A 25242-nucleotide genomic window follows, 5' to 3' on the forward strand; every position below is an offset into this window, starting at 1 on the left:
CTGCCCCCTAAACGGAGAATCTAGGACTGCTTTTGAACATGTACTCTTTGGAATAATGTACCTCCTGGGCTTAGCAGGAACATGCACAGGGTGGCAGGAGTTGAGGGCACAGACCTGCCACAGTGCCGGGTGCCACCTCACTTACTGTTGGTCTTGAGTTTCCCCGGCTCACTGCTCCGGCTGCCCGCCTGGTTGATGGCCTTGACGGTGAAGATGTACTTGGTGCCGCACTGCAGGCCGTGCACCGTGTAGTGGTTCTGTTTGATGTTGGGGACAATCATCCAGCTGTCCGCCGAGTTGCACAAACCTACAATTGTAAGGAAACACACTGGCTGTGAACGGAGGCCTGGCATTCTGCTTGAATAACATGGCGAGGGCCCTACCTCATGCTGTTCGACTCGAGTATTACAGGTCTGCACTGACCTTCCTTGAGAAGGGGCACAGTTTCAGATATATACTCAATGGCACATTTTATAAATTCATATCTGAATCATTGCACTTACCAAGAGTCTAAAATAAAGAAATAAATGTTTCAAAAATTACCCTCAAACCATCCCACTGGATACATATCCTTGATTAATATATACAGCACACACAACACTGGTAAACGAGTGACAAATTACACGAAATATTAACACCACAATTTAATCAAATTGTTACAGTTAAAATCATTAATTAATCCATGAAGCAGCTCACAATCTATAGGAATAAAAATCTAAAATTGAAAATAATAAGAAAAAAATTTGTTAATTATTCACAATTACAATAAAATATTGGTACCTAGGATCAAGATAAATACATATTTACACTATAATGCTAGTACATGGTAAATATGAAGTGCCATACTAGCTCTGGTCTGACAACTAGCAGTAACTTTGTAGTCCATGTTTACTATAAAGTACCATGCAAACACGTTCTGGTTTGACAGCTAGTTATCAAGCACCTCACAGACTCATAACAATTACGAAAGTAAATGCATGATAATTTGGTTTGGATCTAACATAAATCTTGTTGGTGATCGTATAACGTCCAGAGGCAACAGATGGAATCTGCCACTCACATGGCCCGCCAACAGCTTTGCCGATATTCCAATATGAGGTGCTGAGATTAGGATTGTGCCATTAAATCGGGGTTTACCAAACCGGACCGGGTCAATCACTCAAGTAGGGGTTTTTAAGCAGTTTTCCAGAAGAAGCAGATTAGTGTAATGTTTTCTGTAGCTCCACTGGCCATTGGTCGCACCAGCTAAATACGCAGTTCAGATATAGTCGAATTCCCATAGGCCTAAAATCATATGGATTGCCCATTTTGCACTACTTGATTCTAAACATTAAAAAGATTGCTGCGTCTGAACAAATTGGCACACGGTACTGAATTCTGGAGAGCAGTACCGCAAGCACTGGAATTGAGAGGCGCATGCCCAGAAACTACAAAAACAACATCTTGCAGTATTATTTCTGGGCAGACTAATAACTTTGGTCGACGCTATTTCCACCAAACAGCAACATTCTCAAAATCACAAAAGTACAAAAGGTCAAACTTAGAGAAGTACAATTTAGGGTTTGCAATGTACTTTAAAAAGCATCCAAACATCTGTTGTTAATCCAAGGCTTTTTTTCGATAAATTGCTAAAATTCAAGCCTGGCTCAACTCATTTGGCTCAAACTTCCCCTGCTGAAAAATGCTTTTAGTCTAAACGCTGAGCATATTTCCACAGAGGCAAACAAAAAAATCAGAACTAGGACGGGCAAGCTATGGCACTGGGAGCACACAGAAGGTGCTGTGTAATATGATCCATACTGACTAGACAAGTAGAGAAACTGACCTGTGGAAAATAGGCTGATTCACTGAAACCAACAAAAAATTTCTATGACCAGTTGAGCACACAATTATGTCTCAATTGTTGAGTACGATAAGGGGGCAGGACATGTGTCTCATGATGCAGGAGAAATAAAAGGTCTTATGGGAGCACAGTGTCGTCTTTGGCCAGGCACTCAACACACCTGCCCAAAATGTGACTTGGTGTGGCCATACCAAGTGGAGTATGGCCTTTAGCAATGAACACTGTACTGCAGGAGTAGGACCAGTTAGTTACGCATAGTTTTACAAAGGACTACAATCATTCTGTTGGTGAAGGAGTTTCCACTGCTCAAGTCTCTAACCTACTGTCGGCTACTCTTGGTCTTGTCTGTGCAATTCTGTTGTTGTGCTGCTTGTAATCGCAAGGGGGAAAGTGTGCTGTGGCACTCAGACTGTTATCCCTCTGTGAGGTGGGTTTGGCACTCAGTCATGATTGCCACTCCAGCAACCATCACTGCTTCCCAGGTAGGAGTGGCCTACACCAACGACACGCTACTCCTCCTCTCCCTCCGGCCCTGCCTACATCAACCACTGCCTATGATTTCACAAATCCTCTGGACACCTCCGCTCCACCTGCCTCTAGCTGGCCCATACAACGCAGTGAGCAGGAGGACACTCCTACCTCGCAGAAAAAGCCTGGAATGGCATCCCCCAGACCTCAACACCTCCCCTACTGTACTGTAGGATGCTGGAAACCTGGATCTTCGACTGCGACACTGGACCCTGCAGGCGCCCCGATACCGTTGTGGGTAACAAGTCGGACTCTACAAGAGAACTGATTGATTGACTAGCTGAGCCTTGTGTGCAGATGCTGTGGTCTACGGTCACCATTGGGAGGTGAATGTCACTCACAAGTTCTTCAGCTTCGAGTGTGAGCCGGCCATGCTGCCAGGAAATATTCTGATGTGCCAGCAGGTCAGCTTTTGTTTTCAGGTTTCAAACAGGTTGTAACTCAGATGACCAGCGCAAAAACAGCTGACCGTAAACATCTGCATTTGTGATTTATCTGTAAGCACACATACAGCAAGTGCAATGCTTTACTGTTGAAAGGTTTAGAAAAATAATTCTATGTGGATTTGAGGGCTCACAAATCTAATAAACATCCCTGCAATGAATGAATAAATGCATCGAAGGATCACCCCTGTCATAAAATACAGGCACATGTCTATCTTTCTAAAAATGCTCTATGTAGTACTTAATGTTTGGTTTTATTTAAAGTCAGTTTTGTGAAGTACTAATATGTCATTGTGCTCTCACCAAAGGGCCTCTTTAAATATGTTTCTAAAATGTATTAATGCAAAAACAACAGCTGAAATCAGAGAGCACGGGTGATTATAGCAGCCCTGCTGCTTCGATACAGCATAAAAGTGCAGCAGATTTTATGAGGTTAATTTCCAGTGTATGTGGAGTCAACCAGTTGGTAAAATTATATATTGCCCGCACAGGTAGCAATCTGAGTCTTAGTAATCATAATTGAGAGGATGTGCACTATGGCGTATGAGGGTCAATGCACTACCTCTAAGCGAGCATTTTGCTGAGTGCGCCACTGCCTTCCCAACCAACTTTAAACTCATTTATGAAGATTAGATTAGACTGCCAGGCATGAGAAATGCAGCGAGTAAAAGTGTAAAATTAAAAGGAGGCGCACAAATTTCATGATCATCTACAGAACATACGGCTCCAATTTAGCGCCTAGTCTTATCATGCAGTTCTGCATATTTTGCATTCCTATATAAATTGTTGGTTTCTGAAAACACCCTTTTCTTGTTTTTAACACATTTGTATATTCTGACATGTTGACCGTGCTTAATTTAAACATAAATAAATAAATGCCAGGCCCAAGATATTTCTCACAAAACCATGGTAGCTTGCACTACCCATAGTCCATGCCAGTGCTGCCAAATGCCAGTACCACCCCTGCCTAGCAACAAATCACACCCCTACAATTGTGACAACATGGTCTATTCCTGGACACCCAAACCTGTAAGAATGGCCTAGATAGGCTTGTAGTATTACCTTCCTACTATATACTGAATTGTAAAGTCACTGCTGAAGTACGCTTTTCAAATTAGACACAGAGTGGCAAAATATGGTAGATAGTCATTTATAGGTGCTGGTGTTAAGAAGTGCCTTTGCCAAGTACCAGCACACACCGGCACAAATTAAGCACTGTTCATGAACACACGCCAGTTGGGAACATACAATGAAGTATAACTCTAGTGTTCATGGATGTGTAATATGGTATGGGAAAAGGTTGCAGTACAACAACAACCCTTTCTCTTCTTCCTAACGTCTGTTTTTCTGCGTGAGCAGTGATTTTTAGAGAAGTCACATGATACTGACAATAAAGAGAGGCCTTGGCCTTGCTTGTTTACACTGCTCCTGACTGGCTCCCCGCCTATCAGCTAGGGGAAAGATATGAGAAGAAAGTCCGCTTCCTTTCTGCCAAGAAAAGCCAACCATATCTCTTGCTGCTGTTACATTAAAAAAAGACAATTAGCAAAGCATAATTTGCAAACTGTAATGGTACACAACTGGAGCATGAAAAAACAAAACACACAGTCTGTGTTGGTTATGAAGAGATTAGCAGCAGCCAAATCGGCACTTCTCTTTTCTGAAGTTTTCCCAGTTCTAATACTGCCATGAATCCATGGTCCAGAACTGAAATTAATGTCTTATCTTCCACTACTGCATGTTATTTTACTACAGTATACACATTCTTCAGTTAACATGTGCCAACAAAAGATCCAAAACGAATTCATGCATGCATGTTGTCACTGTACACGAGCATCTGCATGAAACACCCCTGGAAGGAAAGAGTGTAAGTAGAACGGGAAATCATGACAGAGTAAAGGGGAGGGAAGACAGGGGGCTTAGTAAATCCATCGTGAGATCAAATACATCCAATCCTAACATTCTCTTTGGACGTCTGCAATTCCAGCAAGTTGAACTATATACTGACAAGGTTACCCATACTGCTTTCAAGTCTATAGGAAGCCATTTCTTTGCTTGACAAATGCAGGCGTTTCTACCTTGGGTTTCCTTGTCTTTCAATGCCTTACAAGTTCAATGGAAGTTCAATTGTTTAGCAAGCAATATGGAATTAGTGTCAGACTTTTTTTTAATAATACCTAGCTTTGATCATTTTTAAATACGGCCCTCTGCACAGATACAGATGAATAACACACATTCAAGGGTTCCTGTAATAAGGAATATTTAAAATATAACCTTGAAAATACAGTGTGGAACCTTAGAAGCACAACTACAAACTACAATGGAATCAACAAAGGAAGTGCATGTTTAAATCTACCGTAAAATGGCTTCTCAATCTGTATGTGACAACTGGAGCCGCTGCTGTCACAGAGGGTGACTAACACGAACACACTCAACAGAGATCTCAGTGTTAGGGAGAAGAGAAGTCAGAGGGGAAAGGGCAACTGGGATCCTGTACAGAGGGATGGGTGAATTAAACAAGGGAGAGGAAGAAAAGAGGGACGTGAAGGGAACGATAAAAGAAATTAAGATAATAGAAAAAATGAGACTAACATGTCAAATTAGTAGGCTGTGCACAGTCTGTCATTGGGATGACCTTGCAGGGCTGGCCAGGCGCCGCGGCAAATAGCATTAGAGCACCATTAGTCAGTCCATGGGCAGGAGCCAAGGAGGGAGTCCCTCGTCCATCTCTCCAGGAAGGAGGGTCACCCTTGACGTCATCGGGCAGAGCCTGGAACAGCAGCATTTAAGCCATCGTGAGATCAGCCACTTTTCTATCCGCCGCGCACTGTGACCATATTCTGCATCACCCACCCACCCCGGGAGGAGGGCGGGATTCCTTGCAGCAGGAAAAGGGGGCTACCCAAACAATTTGGACTGATCTACTGAACTTGCACCTTGGAGGGGTGCTGATTTGTGTGGGCACTGAGCGGGCAGGCAGGAACGGGGACTGACCTGCTGGTGGTCCTGGACCTTTCTGTCCTACTCCAGGATGCCTGGAGTTGAACATTTTGGGGATTTTGCCTAGTGACAGGTACCCCAGCAGGGCCAAAGCGCTATGCGGTGCGCCCTGGGTATGTGTTGGTATGGAACTGCAGATATTGCCCATCCCGCCATGTGATGGAGGAAAAGTTGCTACTAAGGTATGCCCCAGATGCCCTTGGATGAGGGCGTGGTCAATGGATGAGGAAAGGGGCCTTTCGGCACTTTTTGGATTCTGAAGTGATGCACTTTAATGGAAGGTGGAGACATCTGTGGCATTGCTTGCACAATATTGCTGCTTTGATGATCTGATGTTTTGTATTATGTTCTGTACTATCATAGCAATAATGTCTGCCTAACTATGGATATCATTTCTATCTGATACTATGTGACTATACGAATAAAAGGCTACACCATGGTCAAACTACCTTAATTGCAATGGTCTATCTCCTGGGGAATTGTTTCAGTGGGGTTAGTGACTTGCACGTTGTGAGTGCACCATGTTGGACATGTGTTTAAGTCTTCCATCGCAGATGAGAATCAGAATCTCCCTCTGCTGATATATATTGGGTAAGGCGTTCTGTTAAGCTCTAGGTTGGGGGCATGGGTTAGTCTATGAACTGTGAGTTTATGATAATGGTGTCAGAGAGGGGTGGCCAGAGGACTTCGCCCAATTGCTAACGCATATCTAGAACACGCTATTTCCCGATGGTAACCACCTGCCCAGCCTGCTCACTCTTCACCCAGGTAGGCGCTTTACATTTCTTGTGCATGATGCTGTTCACTTACTCAGGCATCCTTCCACACACGGTAGTCTATGGTGGGTGTCTTTCCATTGTACTTTACGTTCCCAGTCTTAGTTGAAAAAGGAGCTGGGCTAAGCACAAAAGATCAGGGTCTCATTGCACTTTATTTTAGCAAAACAAGACGCGATCTCTTCCCTTGGCAGAATTTAATGGCACGTAGTAACAATAACGGTAAGTAATTCATTTTGGGTGGCTCCTTATAGGAAATTATTCTTTTCTCCTGTATTGTCTTTTTCAGCTGTAAACGGCTCGATTGGAAATTATCATTTACTCCCGTATTGTCTTATTCAGCTGTTAACGGCCCGAAATCTAAAACGTCACCAAAGTTGATTACTTGTGTTGCGCACGGATATCCCAGTCCTCTGCAGGCATACTTCACCAGGAACCTAGTTCACAAAGTCCAAGTAGCAAAAGCTGGGAAACTACTTTTATGGTGATAAGATGTTTAGATTTTGTAACATGTTCTAATTAATTGTAGGAGTCGCAGGGAATCTCCAGACTAGTTCTAGAAAGCAAACGTAACTGATACAGAAACAAGCATTCGCATAAGATTTTTTTCCTTTTTCTTTCAGTCAAATATTTTACCTAATACAGAATCCACTGACCCATATCCCAGTGGCGGCTGCCAGAAGTCTCAAGGGGGGGTATGGTTTGGGTGGGAGAGGTAATGGTGGGAGGAAAAAAAAAAAAAAAAAACACCTTGCCTGTTCCTACCAATTGCTTTGCGCTCCTCTTCTGATGTGTTGGTGTCCCAGCTGTCCGTGTACACCAGCACAGATCTCCACACAATCCTGTGCTGCTCTCATGCTAAACCCAGCAAAAGAACAGTGCCAGGATTGGTCTGAGAGGCTTGGTCTGGAGCTCAGACACTGCATGGGAGTCTGATCAGTTTCTCCAACCCGACTGTGTAACACAGCCGTTTTGGAGAAACCAAAGTGCGCATGTCAGTTTGGCCACCCGAAGACAGCTGGACAAAACCTGTACACTTAGTGCACTCACTCCACTCCTCCTCTCACCTGTCTCCTCCCATGGCCCAGCCCTGCCCCACCCTTCAGACGCTAGCTAAGCTAGCAGCTGAAAAATAAAATGATAGTAAACTATCCTTTTATTTTTCAGCTGCTGGCTCTTAGCCAGTGGGGCGAAACTCCTTCGCCATTGCAAAGGAACCACCCCTGCCATATCCCCATGAAATATGTGAGTCTTCCCCCGTTTTCTTCCCCAGTCTAGAAAGGCCCTTACTTACTCCTCCATTCCACTGTAGTCATGTTGCACGCGAGTCCAGGGTGGTCAACTCTCAGCACAATGTTTGTTATACATACAAACTTATTGTGGGGGTTCACTACAATGTGCAGGTTTGTCTTGAATACACACATTTACATAACGTTACCATTTCAGGCCCTGTCTTTAAGGATGCCACATTTTATTTTTACTCAGAAAAGCACTCTGCAGCAATCCCGATTAACAGGATCAGATTTGGAAGTCACTCTCACAAATTGCCTTGTATGTGCACCTATTTGGAAGTTAGGTATGTACAACGTTTTTTAATTAGCCCAAATAGTTTTGCACACATCATGCCGTTAGAGGAACAACGGAAACGATGAGGGAGTTACATGCAACCTTTCTACCCTAACCCAATGGTAATAAATAATAAAAAGCACATTCTGTAGTAAGGGATTTAGCTCATTCGTTTTGTTTCCGGCCCCAGAATAAAGGATTTCAGAAGCAAAACTGATTTTATGTCCAGATTCATCTTTGGTAAAGCTGCTTAAGCAGTGTATGAAGATTCCGAAAACTGTCACTTGACTCTGTTACGAGTTCCTTTTCCCCCTTTTGTTTTTCTCCATGTCAGTATCTCATCTTCTTAATAAGATGAATTCGTTGTGTTGCTAATGAGATATAGTCACCTCAACTATTGAGCTTCAGGCAGAGTTTAATTACTGAAATATTCTGTTCACTTTGAATAAATAACATGAATTGGGAAAATGTAGACACTTTCTCAATTTTTTTAAAGAGATATATTTTATTTTGAGGACAATTCCCATGCCAATGGATGTTCAGATGGCCGGTGATCACCTTGATGAAGCAGGGTGAGGCAAATGACAAGGATGCATGGTCAAAAAGACGTTAAGCTTAAGATGATTAACTCTAGGCACAGAGGAGCTGCATTTAATAAGGATGGGACAGGGTTTACTTTCCACATGTTGGGATTTAGATCCGACCAGTGGGCAAAAAATGTGAGGGAAACATTTTACCGGTTTGCATGTTCACACAGGCTTACTTTAAATGCACATCTTTAAACTTATACTCCATACGCTTATACACCCTATGACTCACCAATCTGATGGTTCTTTCAAGCCCACTTTTGAATACATGGAGTCTACCATTTACTTCCACAAATAGGGAAAGGTCAGCGTATGTTTTTTTTTTAATCCCAAATACAGCGCAAACTATGACATACGTCCAGGTGAACACACAAAAAAGATCTGCCACGAAAAATTCAAGCCCTTCAAATTTCAACTTATTGGGATTGGTCCTCTTTAAAAAATTTTAGTTGATGTAATTTCGGTATTGCCAAAATTGTGTGAAAAAAACCTGCCCGTTTTACAATGAATTCTAAGTGTCTGAAAGTGCCAGATTGTGGCGTGGAAAGGGCAAATCCAAAGGTGCTCAATAAGGATCACATATCTCCCTTGGTGCCCCAACTCCGCCCTCTAAAACTGAATCACGTTAGCAGCCTACGCTGCCTTGTACTCGGCACTGTAGCTGCAAGTTATTCTTGTGACCTACTGTCAGCAGTATGTAAATCAAGTTCTAGTAAATAAATCTTCAGATAGTCTAATCATGGCTTATGCTTCATCATCTAGGATCTTCGTACTGTGTAACATGACTGAGAAGTTGTCCTTTCTCCATGTGGTGAAGCTGTTAGGATAGTGGGATGTGGGATTACAACTGTGCACATATCCAGCTTTTATACTTTGGAATATGAAGTGCTTAAATATCACAACTCAAAGATTACCACCTTGTGCAATTAAATTCACCTAACTAGATATCCTATTGTGGTTGGCCATGCTGTTACCCACAAAATCATTTGTAGAAATCTGTGCTTCTCTGTCTGGGTAAGGTTTCTCTTTTTTCTCTAGCTGCTACTTATGGCCTTGAAATGTCCACCACTGGACTGAGGCTGGTACACCCGCATCAAAAATGGACAAAACACTCTTGCGATGACTGGCGGTGACCAAGTTCCACATCTATTTGTCATACAACTATGCAGTCCTTCTCTTAAAAGCAGGTATCAGACTAACCTCAAATAGCAAGCCAATCAGAGATGGATGATGTTTTAGCTGCACCCCATGCCTATGTCACTTGATCAAGTAGACCATGGGCGAGTGTTTGTATTTCAAGGCATCGAAAGTCCTTTGCCTTTTCCCAAGAACAAACATTCTTGCCATTGATTAAGGTCCAACTTCGGCCTCACAAAATCACAGAAGCTAAAACATGTGGACAAGATGGGGTGTGGTATGTACTCTCAATTAATCACTGTTGGTGTCATGCCATATTTACTGACTGTCCTGCCCCAAAGTACCTTGGAACAAAACAATAGACTTGGAAGTAAAATACTCATGTCATCTATACTTCTCAAGTGCTCCCCCTCCTATTGTTTGAGTGCTCAGCGAGGTTGTAGCTGGTTTATGAAAGGCATCCACTGCAAGAATGGAACCCACATTCCGTGCATTTAAATCTCTGTGAGCTACATTTATTCATGTAAATCATCAAGAAATAGGGTGATGTTTGCAAGCAACATGATACACAGCCCTAGAGATGCCAGCACACATGGTACTGTAGGCAAGTCAAAATAAGCTTTATTTCAGTAACTAGTACCATAGAAGCACAAAACATTGACATAAAAAACACCACATATCATATACATAAAAACACCACATTCATATACATAAAATAGATTAAAAGAAAATAAAATCATTACAATGATAAATACCACTGAGCCCAAGTCCTAAGACATGAAATTTGTACATAAAAGACTCTAGCACCCTACACATAAGACTAAGATATTAATTAAAAGTTATGGATCAGTGCAAAGCGTAATAGATTTTTTCCAGAGGCCAATGCCAAATACAGTATGAGAGAAAAAGCAGTAAGCCCTTTCCCAAATAATGTATGTAATCGATTACAAAATCTCACAGTCTGAGCCACAGATTCGACATAATCAGTGCACAGCTTTTTTTTTGCACAAATGCAATAAAAACAAGAATTTCTTGCCGCGAGATAGTTATCATGTAATCACCACCTGCATTGCCACCCTTTTACAAAATTTGCATAGATCGTAATTTTGTGACAAAAGCCATAAAAACTAAAACAATACCCCACCCCCAGACCGCCCTCACAACAGCACAATGGTTTTATGAATACATGCACTAATTAACAATGCATTTAATGGGCTAAACCACATTCATCATCGTAAAAGCAGCATGCAATTACATGAAGCTATACATACAAGGCAGTTTCACATAATTGAAGATAAAATCTTTGCTCTATTGGTCCACAGGACTCCAAGAAATTTATTGACAGCAGTAACCAAGACATAGTGGGTGTCTGACCTGAGAATTCAAAAGGCTATAGTGTTCCAGAGAACACCCAGCAGTCTACAGGCAGGAGCAAGCCACTTCCTGCATACTGTAGACATGCTATTACTATCACCAGGTCCAGGTTACTACTCTCCGTCTTCATCTGTGTCTGCCAGCGAGGCCCCTCAGCATGTCACAGAAGCCATATCTCCAAACATAATGCCCAACCCGGTGCAAGCTCTGAAGGTAACGAAGTGCCCACAACCATCAGGAGCATAACCACAATGGCCCGGTGCATGAATTACCTTTCCCAGCTTTGTCTAAAGAGTAGGAAACCCAAGTTAGAAATAAAGTCAGGTTTTAACACTAAGGAGACCATGGGAAGCCTTATCCATCCCACAGAGCCATGCAGCAGGCATAGATGTTAAAAGAGCAGACTATCAGGGGACACCCCATGCCTAAAAACATGACATATAGTGCAAGTGATCTGGGACACAATACATTTTTTTTCATGGAAACTACTGTCAAGGTTCCCAGAGGACTACCTATCATCAGCAGCATCATGTTCGATTTTTTCCTTTAATACAAAAGAGCACTCTAGAAGTTTGTACAATAAGAGTTCATAAGGACCATAAATCTCAGAATGCTTTGAGGTGTTAAATGAACGTCCATGACAGGAACATGGGTTTCTGATGATATGGTGCCATCTGGTAACGTTACCTGCTCTGCCCCACCTGAGACCACTTCAAAGCGGTAACAGGACAGGAGAAGAAGGTGGTTAAGTCTGTGGGAACATACCACAACTACATGCCATTGAAGGAGCAGAACAGACTGGGTGTTAGTATTATTGGTAGCTTTAGTAAGCTAGATTATGAACAAACACAACAAATATCCAATTAAAGGAGATGGGTGTGCAGCACCCTTACTGCAGTAGTTAATGTAAAGGGACTAATAAGGGTTTCAACCACTTTCTGAAAATGCATATGCTAAAAATACCCCCAGACTTATGACTGTCACTAAATATCTTTCCCAGTGCTTCACGGTTCTTAGGCTATTGCACTCTGATCACAATGAATACGCTAGCGCGAAGGTTTAAAAATCATTGAAAATTACTGTAGCGGGTTGGTACAAGGGAGCTGCACTTGACTGGTTCAAGGTAAATAGCATTTTTAAAAATTGATTTTCATACTGAAGTTGGTATTTGTCCTTCACTTCTGTAAAAATAATCTTTTTTGAGTTGCTGCATCAAGCAGATTTTTGCGGCCACAAACAGCCCAAATCCTGCAGGACTGAGAAAAGGTTGGCCCTTGGTTTGGCAACTCAAGCGATGCTCTTGAAGCACTCCACAAGCTTTCTTGATGCAGTGTCACAGCCCTGCTGTGCGGTATTAATGAGAAGCTTTATTAACATTAAATATTCATTCTGTATAATATCCTTTTGACGCGGACATACTTTTCAGCACATTATCAGAGGCGGTTACATGGTGCTTTGCAGTGTGCTGTAAATGCTGCAACGGATCCTAATGCACCAGTGACAAGGTTTGCGGAGATGCCAGCTGCATTAACAACACTTTGGAAGGGGGTTGACTTTTTTTTGTTTTGTTTTTATCACGTTAATGCTCTGACTAAATCTTTAGCCATTCCTGCTAATATTACGGGGGAAAGTCCATTAAATGCATTTGAGGAGACAACAGTGATGACTTCCTACTTTAAGACTTTGATAGCAGAACATCGGCTTGGACATCTATATCCCTAGTGGAGTGCAAAGATTAAAGTATTGCTTGAACAGAGTTGACGCAAACCCGAGCAGGTTTATACAGGGAGACAATATTGAACATTTACGAACAGAAGGCCAACAATAGCATTGTTGGTGTTTTTACAGCTGTAAAATTTAGTTTGCTTTTTAACACTGTGGCTATTGGAAACCTGCAAGCCTATAATCCACGAGAATAATGTAACCAAATTCCTGTTTTTCTTCTCTCATTATACTCTTAATGCTGTCTTTTTTTCATAAACAGTCTCCACATTTAGCCTCCGCTGTTCTACAGCACAGGCCAGATTGCTTTTTTCTTAAAGACTGAATCCGCTCAAAGTTGGTCTTCTCCCTGTATTACAAGCCTGGGAAGCTGCACCTTACATCTACACCAAACACAATAATATTAGTCTGTATGCTATCACTCTCACAACAGAACACTTACGTTATGATGTAAGGTAAGGTAAGGTGGAATTGTACAGCGCTGCTCGTCTTTGGTGAGTGTATCCAGGTGGTGAGTAGGTGTAAGTAGGCGTGTGGTGAGGCAGGGCCAGAGTACAGGCAGTCTCAATAGTCCCATAAGAAGACTAATTAAAAAGTCAGGTCTTCAGCTTCTTGCGGAATTCAAGAAGTGAGGAGGAGGCCCTGATGTGTTGGGGGAGGACGTTCCAGGATTCTGCTTCTGTGGATGCAGGGTGTATGTGCGAGGGAAAGTGATGCTCAGCAAAGTTGTCTAGTGGGTTGGTGGAAGTGAAGCCAGTGACCGAGGTACGCGGGCCCTATATTGTGTAATGACTTGAATGCTTGTGTGAGAAGTTTAAACTAGCAGTGCTTCTTGATGGGGAGCCAGTGGAGCTCTGAGGAGTGGTGTGGGTTTGGCACAGAAGATAGAGGATGAGTCTGTGGGCTGCATTTTGTTTGGTTTAAAGTCTGAAGAAGATGCATTAGGATGCTGGATCCTCAACATGGGGGGCTTCTGGTCATGACAGAGTTATGTTTCTTTGACCCAGCAAGTTATGGGTACTCTGTATCTTCATGCTTATGTTTTCTGGATGCTGCATCTCAAGTTCTGGCCTCCCAAAGACTTTCCTGCCTTTTGGTGTGATCATTCAATGAATATAGGATTAAAGGGAGAAGCCTTAATCTACCCTTCTCACCTTACTTTAGGGAAGTTAAAGGAGTAAAGCAATGCTGTTGCTCCCTTCAGCCATTTTGGCTGCACAAGGATGACAAGTTCGACACAATAGACAGAGAAAACATGAGCTCATCAGAAAAAAGCAAACAAGCATTTGCAATGCAACAGGTCTCGCATTTCTCCGAGTTAGAGCTATTAGCAGTTGTAAATGCCCAACTGGGCATTTCTTGCCACATTAAATGGAAAAAAAAGAGGGCGATTGTGCTGCTACAGTTCACTCGTAGCGAAACCGGCAAAAGTACAATTATCTACGTAACCGGCAAAAGTACAATTAACTATGTAACAGGGTCGATGTCATGGAAATTACTTGACTTCTGCCAAGCGAAAAAAGATAAAAAGTAGTCCACAAACCGGATGGAAAACAGCGAGCCTCGCATGTTTTAAGTACGCTGAGCTCGAGGAGGGCTAACCACCGGAAAAGGCATGACATATGCATGCCTTCCACTTATGAAAGCAAGCAGATTTTAACAGGCAAGCCCACGAATCAATGAAAGACACTGACGTGACATGGACGGGGCTCAGAGCCCTTTTCTAACTCCTAAAGCGCCCCGCAAGCGAAACGCATGCGCAAGCACATGCGACGCAGGCTCAACCCTAAAAAGACATGGTTCTTATAATGCTCTTCTTTAAAAGATAAATTGTCTCTTAAAGATTCTCAAAAACTATGAAAAGTTACATTAACTAATACATCAGTAATAGCAAAAACTATGAAAATTAAGGGTAGGTGGCAGATTTTCAGGTTAACGATCAGGGATTCTAAGTTAAACTTGACTTCATAAAGTAATAAATAAAGCAGAGGTTAAGAAGAAAAGCCAGGTCACCATCCTTGTGGAGAAGTACTATTAGCTGCATCCCACATGTCTCTAGATACTCTTACAGCTGCATTATGCTACTTTCATACATGCAGGAATGACTATTTGAACAGGAAAGTATTGTAACTCTTGGAATTATTATCCAATACAATCAAATAACAACACTGCTGGATTCTCATTGGTGAGTTTATCAGTACAGACAGCATGCACAAAAAATGTGCTAGGCAACGTTATCAGACAGTATAAATTATCAATGACTGAGGAAGATATGACACATTTTAAGAATGAATCTCGAGAAAGAAGAAATCGATTCTGCAAAATTCTCCAGGCTCAATATTATCTTGACGTGTATTAAATATCCTGGACAATTAATTCCCATGTCCAAATTTAACTTTTAATCTGTAGGTTCAAGTAAGCCAATGTAAAGTATGCATTAGAATCTGACCATGGTGCTGTTAAATGGAAGCAATGGACCATTGCACCGTAACATTTGGGTTACAAAGTACTTCAGAAATAATGCTAGAGATATGTGCAATACCACCAGTTAGATAAGATGCTCGTCCAATGAGAAATTATCCCTTTTTTCCAGAAATGAGCCAAGGGGGAACCTGACAAATTGCAATAGAAGTTGCATAAAATCAGGGTGTAAACAAGCAGATCTCGGCTTACATTACTTTGATTGCGAGTTACACCTTCATGAACTGGTTAGAACTCTGTTGTAAATGTATGTGATTTGGAAGTGCCCAAGCAGTAAAATATGAATAAGAGCACAGTTTAAAAAGACACACTAAACAGATACTATGAGATGACCTCGTAAACCATTAACTAAACACTAAGCCACAGTGGATACTGCCAAGTGGTAAGGAATGCTGATACCTTACTATCTATCAGTGAGAGGTACCATTGATGCACCGAGGGTACTCTTTAAAGGCTTATTTAACTTTGAGCATATGAAGCATTTGTAACTTGCACCTCGTGTACTAGGGCATGTTACTGGAAGATGTGATAGACTCGGAGGTAGATCTAGGCAAATCTAAGGTAGGACAGCTAGCTCTTCTAAGTTAAAATATGATAATAATGGTGTATATTTTACATTATTCCTTACTAGTGACATGCATACTAAGGCCCCAAACAGCCCATCAATCCAACCAACAAATAAGCCTGAAATATTCCTAACCAGCCTAGCAAACTTAAACTTTCAGCAACTTTAATTATATATTTTATTTTTTATAGTATATTCTTTCAGAAGCCTTTTGTTTGACTTGGTCCTTTCTGCAGGGTCATGCGCAAACATCTTGCCTTAACTCCTTCCATTTTTGCTGAATCTGTTTTTGTTGGCCTTAGGACTCTAGCACTGGTTAGCAATGGTAATGTGTACAAAGTGCTTATGCTCAAAACATGGCAACATTGGCTTATACTCAATTGGCATATTTCATTTACTTATAAGACCCTATAAAAGTGGCACTACATTTACCCAGAGCCAGTAAATTAAATGTTAGTAGTGGGTCTGCAACACCAATTCTGCCACCCACTCAAGTAGCACTTCACACGTCTCAGACCTGGCATTAGTGCCTGTTTGTGTGCAGTTTTAAACTGTCATTTTGGCTTGCAAAGTAAACACTATGCCAGGCCTAGACCTTCCTTTGTAATGCATATAAGGCACCCTTAGGGTAGGCCCTGGACAGCCCAAAGAGCAGGGTGCAAGGCATTTAAAAAGTATGACATGTACTTTTAAGTCTTACATATCTTGGTAGTGAAAACTTAAATTAGTTTTTCTCTACTACAATGCCTACCTCTCCCATAGGATAACATTGAAGTTGCCTCATTACTTTCTATAAGTGTAAGTTGCAAATGGGAATAGACGACCAGTTCATGAGTGGTGTCTCTGGAATCACAATTTAAAATCCTAACTTAAGGTGAAGTCGGATTTTAAATTGTATTTCTGAAAATGACACTTTTAGAAAGTCAGTGTCTTCCTGCCTTAGCCTTTTAGTGCCTATAGCCTGTACCTGGGTCACATGACTGGGTGTAATTGACAGTTGAGCTTTGTGCATTTCTCCCAGACAGCCACACACACGAGGGAGCTGAGGTGTGTCTGGCTGGGTCTTCAATGGCAAGATGAGTGTGAGGAGCTGGACACAGTCCCCCTTACAACTGAATAGGCTATGTCCTGCCTCCTCACAAAGGGTTGCATACCCCCTGCAGTTAGACGGGAGCCAGGACAGGGAAGGCAGGATTAATGGGAACTTCAAAGGAAAACCTCTTCCCACTTTAAAGGCTCAACTGTGTATAACTACTTGACCTCAGACACCAGCTCTCCAGTACACTTCTGGACCTGTTGATACTTTGCCAAGATGAAGGACTGCTGTGCTGCTACACGTACTGCCAGTCTGCTGGACTGCTGCTTTAAAGGAACTGATGCCCTGCTGTGCTGATCTACAGTCCTCCTCCCAGGGGAAAAAGAGCTACACTTTTAACTTAATCCTGAACTCAGGACCCCAGAGTGACTCCAAAGGCTAGTCGGTTGTCCTCCTGATCTGAACCTCAGGGACATAAAAGGCTCCTCAACCTCCTACATCAGCCCCTGGACCAAGCTGCAGTAAGTTCCTGACCCCGAATTGGTGCTTCTTGGTTGCAGGCCCTTGGTGTGGCTCATGGACGCTGAAATCAAGCTCTTCGTCACCATGAATGGGCCCATTCTCACCTAGATCTCATCGCTCGCAATGCAAATAAGCATGAAACTCCATCAGTCCAACTCTTTGCACTGCTGCATCGACTGCTTAAGAGTACCACCACTGTAAAGCTTCAGCAATGCATACCTGCGACGCCAGCTGGCTCTTCGACAGCGTCCTGCAACAATCTACCTGCTCCTTACATCCCTCAGCCATATGAGCGACATGCGTGGCATGAACCTGAGAAGGTAAACCTTTAGGCGGACTGATCTCGGACAGTACCAGACCTGCATTCCACTGATGTCGGCCTGAACTTTTGACTTTGACCCAGTCCAGTATAACCAGATAGCGGTGGTTAGCACTTTGTGCTTTTAGGTGCTATGCTACGCTTTATTCTTTAAAAATTCATATCTCCGGTTCTAGTGATTGGATTTTTGTTGTTTTGGTTTTGTTTCATTTATTAAATAAATGTTGGTTTATTTTTCTAACTAGGTGTAGGATCCTTTTGTGTGGTATTTTAAATGTTTTACTGTTTAAACTGAAGGGTTGCACAAATACTTTACACAATGCCTTAAAGTTAAGACTGACTGGTCTGTGCCGAGCTACCAGGGGATTGAACACAGGTTAATTTGGGGTTTGCTTGTGCCTTACCCTGACAAGGATTGTGGTTACTGCTTGACCAGGTCTCACACCCTAGTCAACCACTGACCCAATTTCTCACACCCTTTAAAAACTAATGTGCTAAAAATATATTAGGTAAATACAATTAAGGCAAGACACATGAATAAGGTGGGCACGGAAACTAACATTCAAGTGGAAATTGGCATTAGGAAGGGATTGGACAGGTTTTAGATCTCCAGCAAACAACAGAAATTATGAGAGATTAACAGATGGAGTGGCAAGAACAAGGTGATAAAATGCCTAAAAGAGAGAAGAGATGTGGTGAATGATAAGAAGTTAAAAGAAGCTGCAACGAAGAACAGAGCGGGATAACACATGTACAAAGTGGAAAGCAGCAATACCAGAGTCCTAGCTAGAGTACAGTTTTGTAGATGTCACAAAGATATTTGAAAATGATTCATTGGAAAATAAAAAGCTAATGGAATTGTCAAAGGAGGTTGTGGGATGCAAGTAGTAAGGAGGTGAAATACAAAGCAGATAGGGAAAATAGAATTGGCATTCAGTCCCACAAGAATAGAGATACAGGTCATGAAAGAATGAAAGCCTGAGGAGTTTTTGTTTGCCAGAATCAAGGGTCAAGAAACAACAAATGTGTGAAGATTAGAAAGCTGGAGAAGAAAAGTGTGAGGGAGACAGGAAACACAAAATATTTGATAGTTGCCGGACAATATGTACATTGGAAACCAAAGGAGCAAAGAATGTTACTTTAACAAGGGCAAAGATAAGAATAAAATATACAGGACTGACCCTGTGGAACACCGACTAAGTACTGTTGGAAGAAAAGTGTGAGCTGATCTAAGAAACCAAAGGATTCCAGTTAGAAATACATGAACAAGACAAATATGCTGTCTGACAGTCCAGCAATATTTGCCCTTTTATTTCCCCAAAAAATGTTTCAATAGCAAACAAAACCTTTGCCAACCTCATAAGCATGTCCCTGTTTAACCAATGAACCCCCAAAGTTTGTATATTGAATCTTAGGGGGACAAATAATTTTGGATGCAAATTTCGACAAGAGTGGTCATATGGACCGAAATAATGCGCTGTTCAGATAGTTGAAATTAGAATTAAAGTAAAAACTGAAAGTTAACCATAGTGTTAGTATTACAGTTGTGAACATTTGGGCTGTTCAAATAAAAAGTCTAGATAGCAAACTATACAGATAGCCATGCAACAGAGGTTCGCATGACTTCACCCCTGACAAGGCTTTGCACTAGATTTCAGAAAAGTTTTGGGTGGTATATTTTAAGGGCGATGTTATCTGCATTTATGCAAATCGCTCCTGCTGTAAATCCTATGCGTATGATATAATGGCTACTCTACTGCTTCCTGTGAGTTTAAAAATCATAATGGCATAGTTTATGAAACCTAGCTCTTTTTAATGTTTGGCACTAAAGCAGTAGTGGTACATGGGCAGACCAGTCAATATTCCTTTAAGTCAAGAAACGAGACACATTTCCTACACTTTGTTTGACCAGTTGTGCAGCACATCAACCACATGACTGAGTAGTAAACTCCAAAACCTCTTGTTAGCATACCATTTAATCATACCTGGAAAAGGAAGGCACTGTTCCATCTGAGCAAAGTAAATTGTTTCAACTGATATACACTTCTTAATAGCAAATCTATGTGGGTAATTCATGAAGAAAGCAGATTTGAATTCAGTCACTAAAGATAATATTTAGATGAACTGTCATTTCGATCAAATTATTGTATTGCTTTTCTAAGATTTAGTTACCTGCCCATAACTTATTTTGTTGTTGTATATTTCTTTTTTTCTTCGAGTTCTCTTTACTTCGCTCATACGGTCTCTTTTTCCCACTTGTTTTGATCCACTGAATGTACGTCCCTATCCCGATGAAGCACATTAACCACATCTTACAATTCGGATAGTTACAAGTGGCTAGACCTTTCCCCAATATCCTCAACGCACTTTTTCCACAGCAACAGGTCATCTATCATTTGATTTTCCATCCGTTAACTAGGTAATAATGACTTGCATCTCTAACGATGCAGACCTAAAAAAAAAAAATTGTTCTCATTACCCTGTCACTGTTTCAAAAACCCTTCTCAAGGGAGATTGAATCTGATGTAGAATAAGAGGGTTTTGATCAAAGGGTCGAGGGAATTGCACCATGGATGACGAAAACATGGACACATTGAAATCACAGACTATGCTACATTATCTTCTGAGTGATTAGAAATAAATATAATTTTTTTTTTTTTTTAAACTGTTGCATGAACTACACAAGGAGAGCGGCTATAAGTGGGGCAGAGGGACAGAAGGAACATAAAGAAGTCTATAGCATGAGGCGGTGAATGAATACCTCCCTGTGAGAAACGTCCAGCACAAAAGGAACCTCCTCAGATGTCCACGATGCCTAAGTGTGATTCCCCTCTTTTGTTTTTAGATATGCAGGTCTTCACATGAACTCTGGAAATGTATGAGCATTTTATTAAAGGAATTTTTTAGTCAAATGTGTTTCTCATGCAATTACGTTATATGGTACCAACCGCAACTGCTTAAAACACACACAAAAAAGAGTTGGCACTAGGAAAAATATAAAACAGCATAAAAATTAGGGGTATTCATAAATGTTTAGTTGGAACAAATACTCCTGTGATGCTTGGGGAATGCCCATACATATGGCAAGGCAAACTGGTCTATATTTACAGTAGGACACCAAAGGACATGATGAAGAACGGTCTAAAAGCTTTTGGAAATAAGAGCAAAGGTTTACATGGTTAAAAAGTCCTTAAAAAATGCATACTTTTTATACCTATTGCAGTTATTAAGTGGGAAATGACGTACCATCTGAAATATGGACTCGTTAGAACACAAGCCAGTGAGTTTCACAGGTAAAGGTCTAAACTGCAAAATATAGCAGCATCAATAGTTCCTGAGGACATACATTCAAGGGTCTATCTCTCAAAATAATCACTCAACCACTGCCTCACCCTTTCATATAAGTGGAAGTGAAAACTTTACTGTGCTGACCAGTTTGCAGCCCATGCCCGTCGCCCAGAAATTAAGGTAGAAATACAAAATTCAAAGGTAAGCAGGACAGGTCATCAATACTCCTATAAAATGAAATGGGAAGGCAGCAATAAATAAAATCCTGGATTGAAATGGAGTATCCATATAAAGCTAAGCCTGACAATTTTCCCAAATGGGACATAGGTTCCCGTAAGGGACCAACTACATGTGGGATGCCATAAATGAACAAACTAATTAGTGTGTTTGTTACACTTATGACATTTGCAATAGGGCCGTACTGTCAAAGCCCTTTAACCCGTTCTGTGCCGCGTACGTAATGGGGGCAGATCAGCCTATTATTTTTAGGCTGATCTGCCCCAAGGGGGGCAGAAACCACTAGAACGCCAGGGATTTTTTTTTATTTGTTTATTTTTGTGGGGGGGCGCCCCCCCCATGGGGGGCATTGACCTGTTGGCCATTTCTGCCCCCCTTGGGGGCAGATGGGCCTATTTTTTAGGCCCATCTGCCCCCAAGGGGGGCAGAAGCCACTTAGACACAAGGGATAGTGTGTGTGTGTGTGTGTTAGTGGATGGGGGGGGGCCCTTGGGCAAGGGTCGCCCCCCCCCTTTGGGGGCACATGTACCGAGGCCACTTCTGCACCCCTTGGAGACAGATCGGCCTATTATTTTTAGGCTGAAAACCACTAGAACGCCAGGGATTTTTTTTACATTTGTTTATTTTTGTGGGGGGGGCGTCCCCTTGGCCACGGGGCACCCCCCCAAGGGGGGCATTGATCTGTTGGCCATTTCTGCCCCCCTTGGGGGCAGATGGGCATATTTTTTTAGGCCCATCTGTCCCCAAGGGGGGAAGAAGTCACTTAGGCACCAGGTATAGTGTGTGTGTGTTAGTGGATGGGGGTGGGGGTGGGCCCTTGGGCAAGGGTCGCCCCCCCTTTGGGGGCACATATACCAAGGCCATTTCTGCACCCCTTGGGGACAGATCGGCCTATTATTTTTAGGCCCATGTGCCCCAAGGGGGGCAGAAGCCACTTAGGCACCAGGGATAGAGTTGTGTGTGTTTTTTTTTGTTTGGGGGCTGTCCCCTTGGGCAAGGGTCGCTCCCCATGGGGACACACTACTAAAGGTATTTTCTGCCCTCCTTGGGGCAGATAGGCCTATTTTTTTAGGAGGCCCATCTGCCCCTATGGCAGAATCCATTTAGGCACCAATTTCTAAATGTTTGATGGTGGGGTGTTTGTCAACTGATGAAGTATTTGCATTTGTGATAAAAAATGTTTTCCTCTTTTTTGTTTTAGTTCAAAGCTTTTGCTTTATTTGCTGTGCTCCAAAGGAGTGTTGTTGCCATGCATGAATGACATGTTTGTAGGGGGTGTACTAAATGCAGGATTGTGTGTGAAATTGTCCTTAGATTTGTGCACAATGATATTTGTTTTGTCTTATTTCTAATTTGCCTTTCTTTCTTTCTTTTTAGTGGGATATCATTGGTGATTGCTGTGTCTGTGCAGAGTAGTTGCTGGTGAATCAAGCTTTTTCAGGCAAGTGAGCGGTATAGTTTTTGAGTTTATAACTCTTACTAACAAAGCTACACTTTGTTACTTCTCTTACACAGTGCTGGTTGTTGGTGGTGAATTTGTCCAGTTAATTTTAGTAGGAAAGATCATGGCTAGCCGCAGGATGACTGCTCGGCAGGTGGTTGGTATGCTTTTTGAGTCATTGTCTGATCATGATTATGAGATGGACTCTGCATCTGAGGCAGAGGAGGAAGTGAGAGATTCTGGCAGTGATGTTTCTGTTGGAGGGGAATCTTCTGATGAGGAAGCCACACTCAGTGCAGATGAAGGGCCTGTTTTAGAGGAGGACACTGATGTGCCATTAGTGCAGCAGCCTGGGGCTGAAAGGTTTCCCGTTATAAGACCTGATCTCTGGGTTGCCCCAAACATGGAGCAGCCAGAGTTGCCTGCCTTTACTGGTCTACCGATTTCTTTGAGTTATTCATGGATGATGTGTTTTTGGAAGAGATTGTTGAGCAGACTAATATGTATGCGGAGCAGCATTTGAGGGACAACGCTGCTAGACTTAGGCCATACTCTAGAGCTGCCCAGTGGATTCCCACAAATTTGGAGGAGATAAAAAAGTTTTTGGGCTTGACTTTTTTGATGGGGTTGATAAGGAAGCCGTCACTGGCTTCTTATTGGTCTACTAGTCCCTTGATGGCAACAGCTATATTTCCTGCGACCATGAGTCGTAATCGGTATTTGCTTCTTCTTAGGATGCTGCATTTTGTTGACAATGCATTAGCCTTGCCACGAGAGCACCCAGATTCGGACCGTCTTTTTAAGATTAGGCCTGTCCTTGATCATTTTGTAGATCGTTTTTCGGAGGTCTATGTTCCAGGCAAAAGAGATAAGTGTGGACGAGTCTTTGGTCCTCTTCAAGGGTCGTTTGGTTTTTAGGCAGTACATTCCTAGCAAAAGGGCACGATATGAAATTAAATTGTATATGCTGTCTGAAAGTAGTACAGGATGTGTATAGTTTCCGTGTCTACACTGGTAGGGATTCCAATATTGACCCCCCTGGTTGTCCTCCCACTTTTGGAGTTACTGAGAAAATTGTGTGGGATCTTGGTAGACGACTGTTCAATAAAGGTCACCATTTGTATGTAGATAACTTCTACACTGGAGTGCAGTTGTTCAAGGAATTGTTTAAAGTGGACACTGTTGCTTGTGGCACAATTCGTTGTAACCGGAAAGGCTATCCAAGGGAGCTTGTTTGTAAAAAACTTGAGAGGGGACAGTGCTGTGCCTTACGGAATGATGAGCTGCTAGCTTTGAAATTTTCAGACAAGAGGGATGTCTACATGCTAAGTACCATCCATGAGGAGAGTACTTCCCCCGTGACTGTTTGGGGCCAGGTTGCTGAAGTGCGCAAACCTGTGTGCATTTTAGATTATAATAAGCACATGGGAGGTGTAGATAGAGTTGATCAGAGGTTGGATCCTTATACTGCTATTCGTAAGTCTTACGTTTGGTATAAGAAGTTAGCAATTCACCTCTTCCACTTAGCAACCTTTAATGCTTTTATTGTGTTTAGGGATAGGTCTCCAGAGTCAAAGATGACATTTGTGAAATTTCAGGAGTCAGTGATAGGGAGCCTTATTGTGGTGGAACAGGCCAGAGTTCCTAGAGAAGCAGTGGTGGAGGATGTGGATAGATTGAAAGATCGCCACTTTGCTGAGCACATTCCTCCCACACCCAAAAAAGACTTTCCAGCTAAGAAATGTAGAGTGTGTTTTCGAAGAGGTATCCGGAGGGAGACTCGAATGTACTGCCCAGATTGTCCTTCAAAGCCTGGGCTGTGTGTGGGTGGTTGTTTTAAGAATTACCACACCCAGAAGAATTTCTGGGAACAACCATGAGTGTAAACTCATGTCTGTTTTGTATTTTCATGTGTTCAGTTTCATGGTTAGCATTTCTGTCATGTACTTAGTTAGAGCTTTTGTGTTTGTAGTTTTGTAATTCTTTCTACTTAGTTAGGGGTTCCTCTGTTTAAAAATAAAATAAAAAAATGATGCCATTGTGTGTGGAGTGGGGCTTGGCTGAGAGTGTACATATTGACTTGCTGTTGGCTACTGCAACACACTGCCAGCCAAACACCAGTCCACACACTCCCATCAGCTGGTGTGATTGTTATATCAGGCATATGGGCGTATGTAAGAGTTGGGCTCTTGAGTGGCGCTGTCTGTCGATGTGAGTGTTGTAATGTGCTGGGCCCGTGGCTGGCGGTGTGAATGGTCTTGTGCGTGTCATGTATGAAAGGTGTGTGAATGGACTGTAAAGCGGTTGGTGCCTTGTCGCGGCTTTACAGCTCACGAGCTGTGAGTCATTGGTTCAGTTTTTTGCCTTTCAGTTATTA

At 42.2% G+C, this 25242-nt stretch overlaps 1 protein-coding gene across 4 annotated transcripts in view; it reads right to left on the minus strand.

The window, feature by feature from the left end:
- MID1 (midline 1) overlaps positions 1–25242 on the minus strand; it is a 513783-nt gene that overhangs the window by 16478 nt on the left and 472063 nt on the right. For all 4 annotated transcript variants that reach the window (XM_069205160.1, XM_069205158.1, XM_069205159.1 and 1 more), the window contains exon 8: positions 146–307. In XM_069205160.1, the coding sequence (XP_069061261.1) occupies positions 146–307 (162 nt within the window). The remainder of the gene's footprint in view (positions 1–145; positions 308–25242) is intronic.

The sequence above is a fragment of the Pleurodeles waltl genome, chromosome 8 (genome assembly GCF_031143425.1).
Source record: "Pleurodeles waltl isolate 20211129_DDA chromosome 8, aPleWal1.hap1.20221129, whole genome shotgun sequence".
Taxonomy (NCBI): domain Eukaryota; kingdom Metazoa; phylum Chordata; class Amphibia; order Caudata; family Salamandridae; genus Pleurodeles; species Pleurodeles waltl.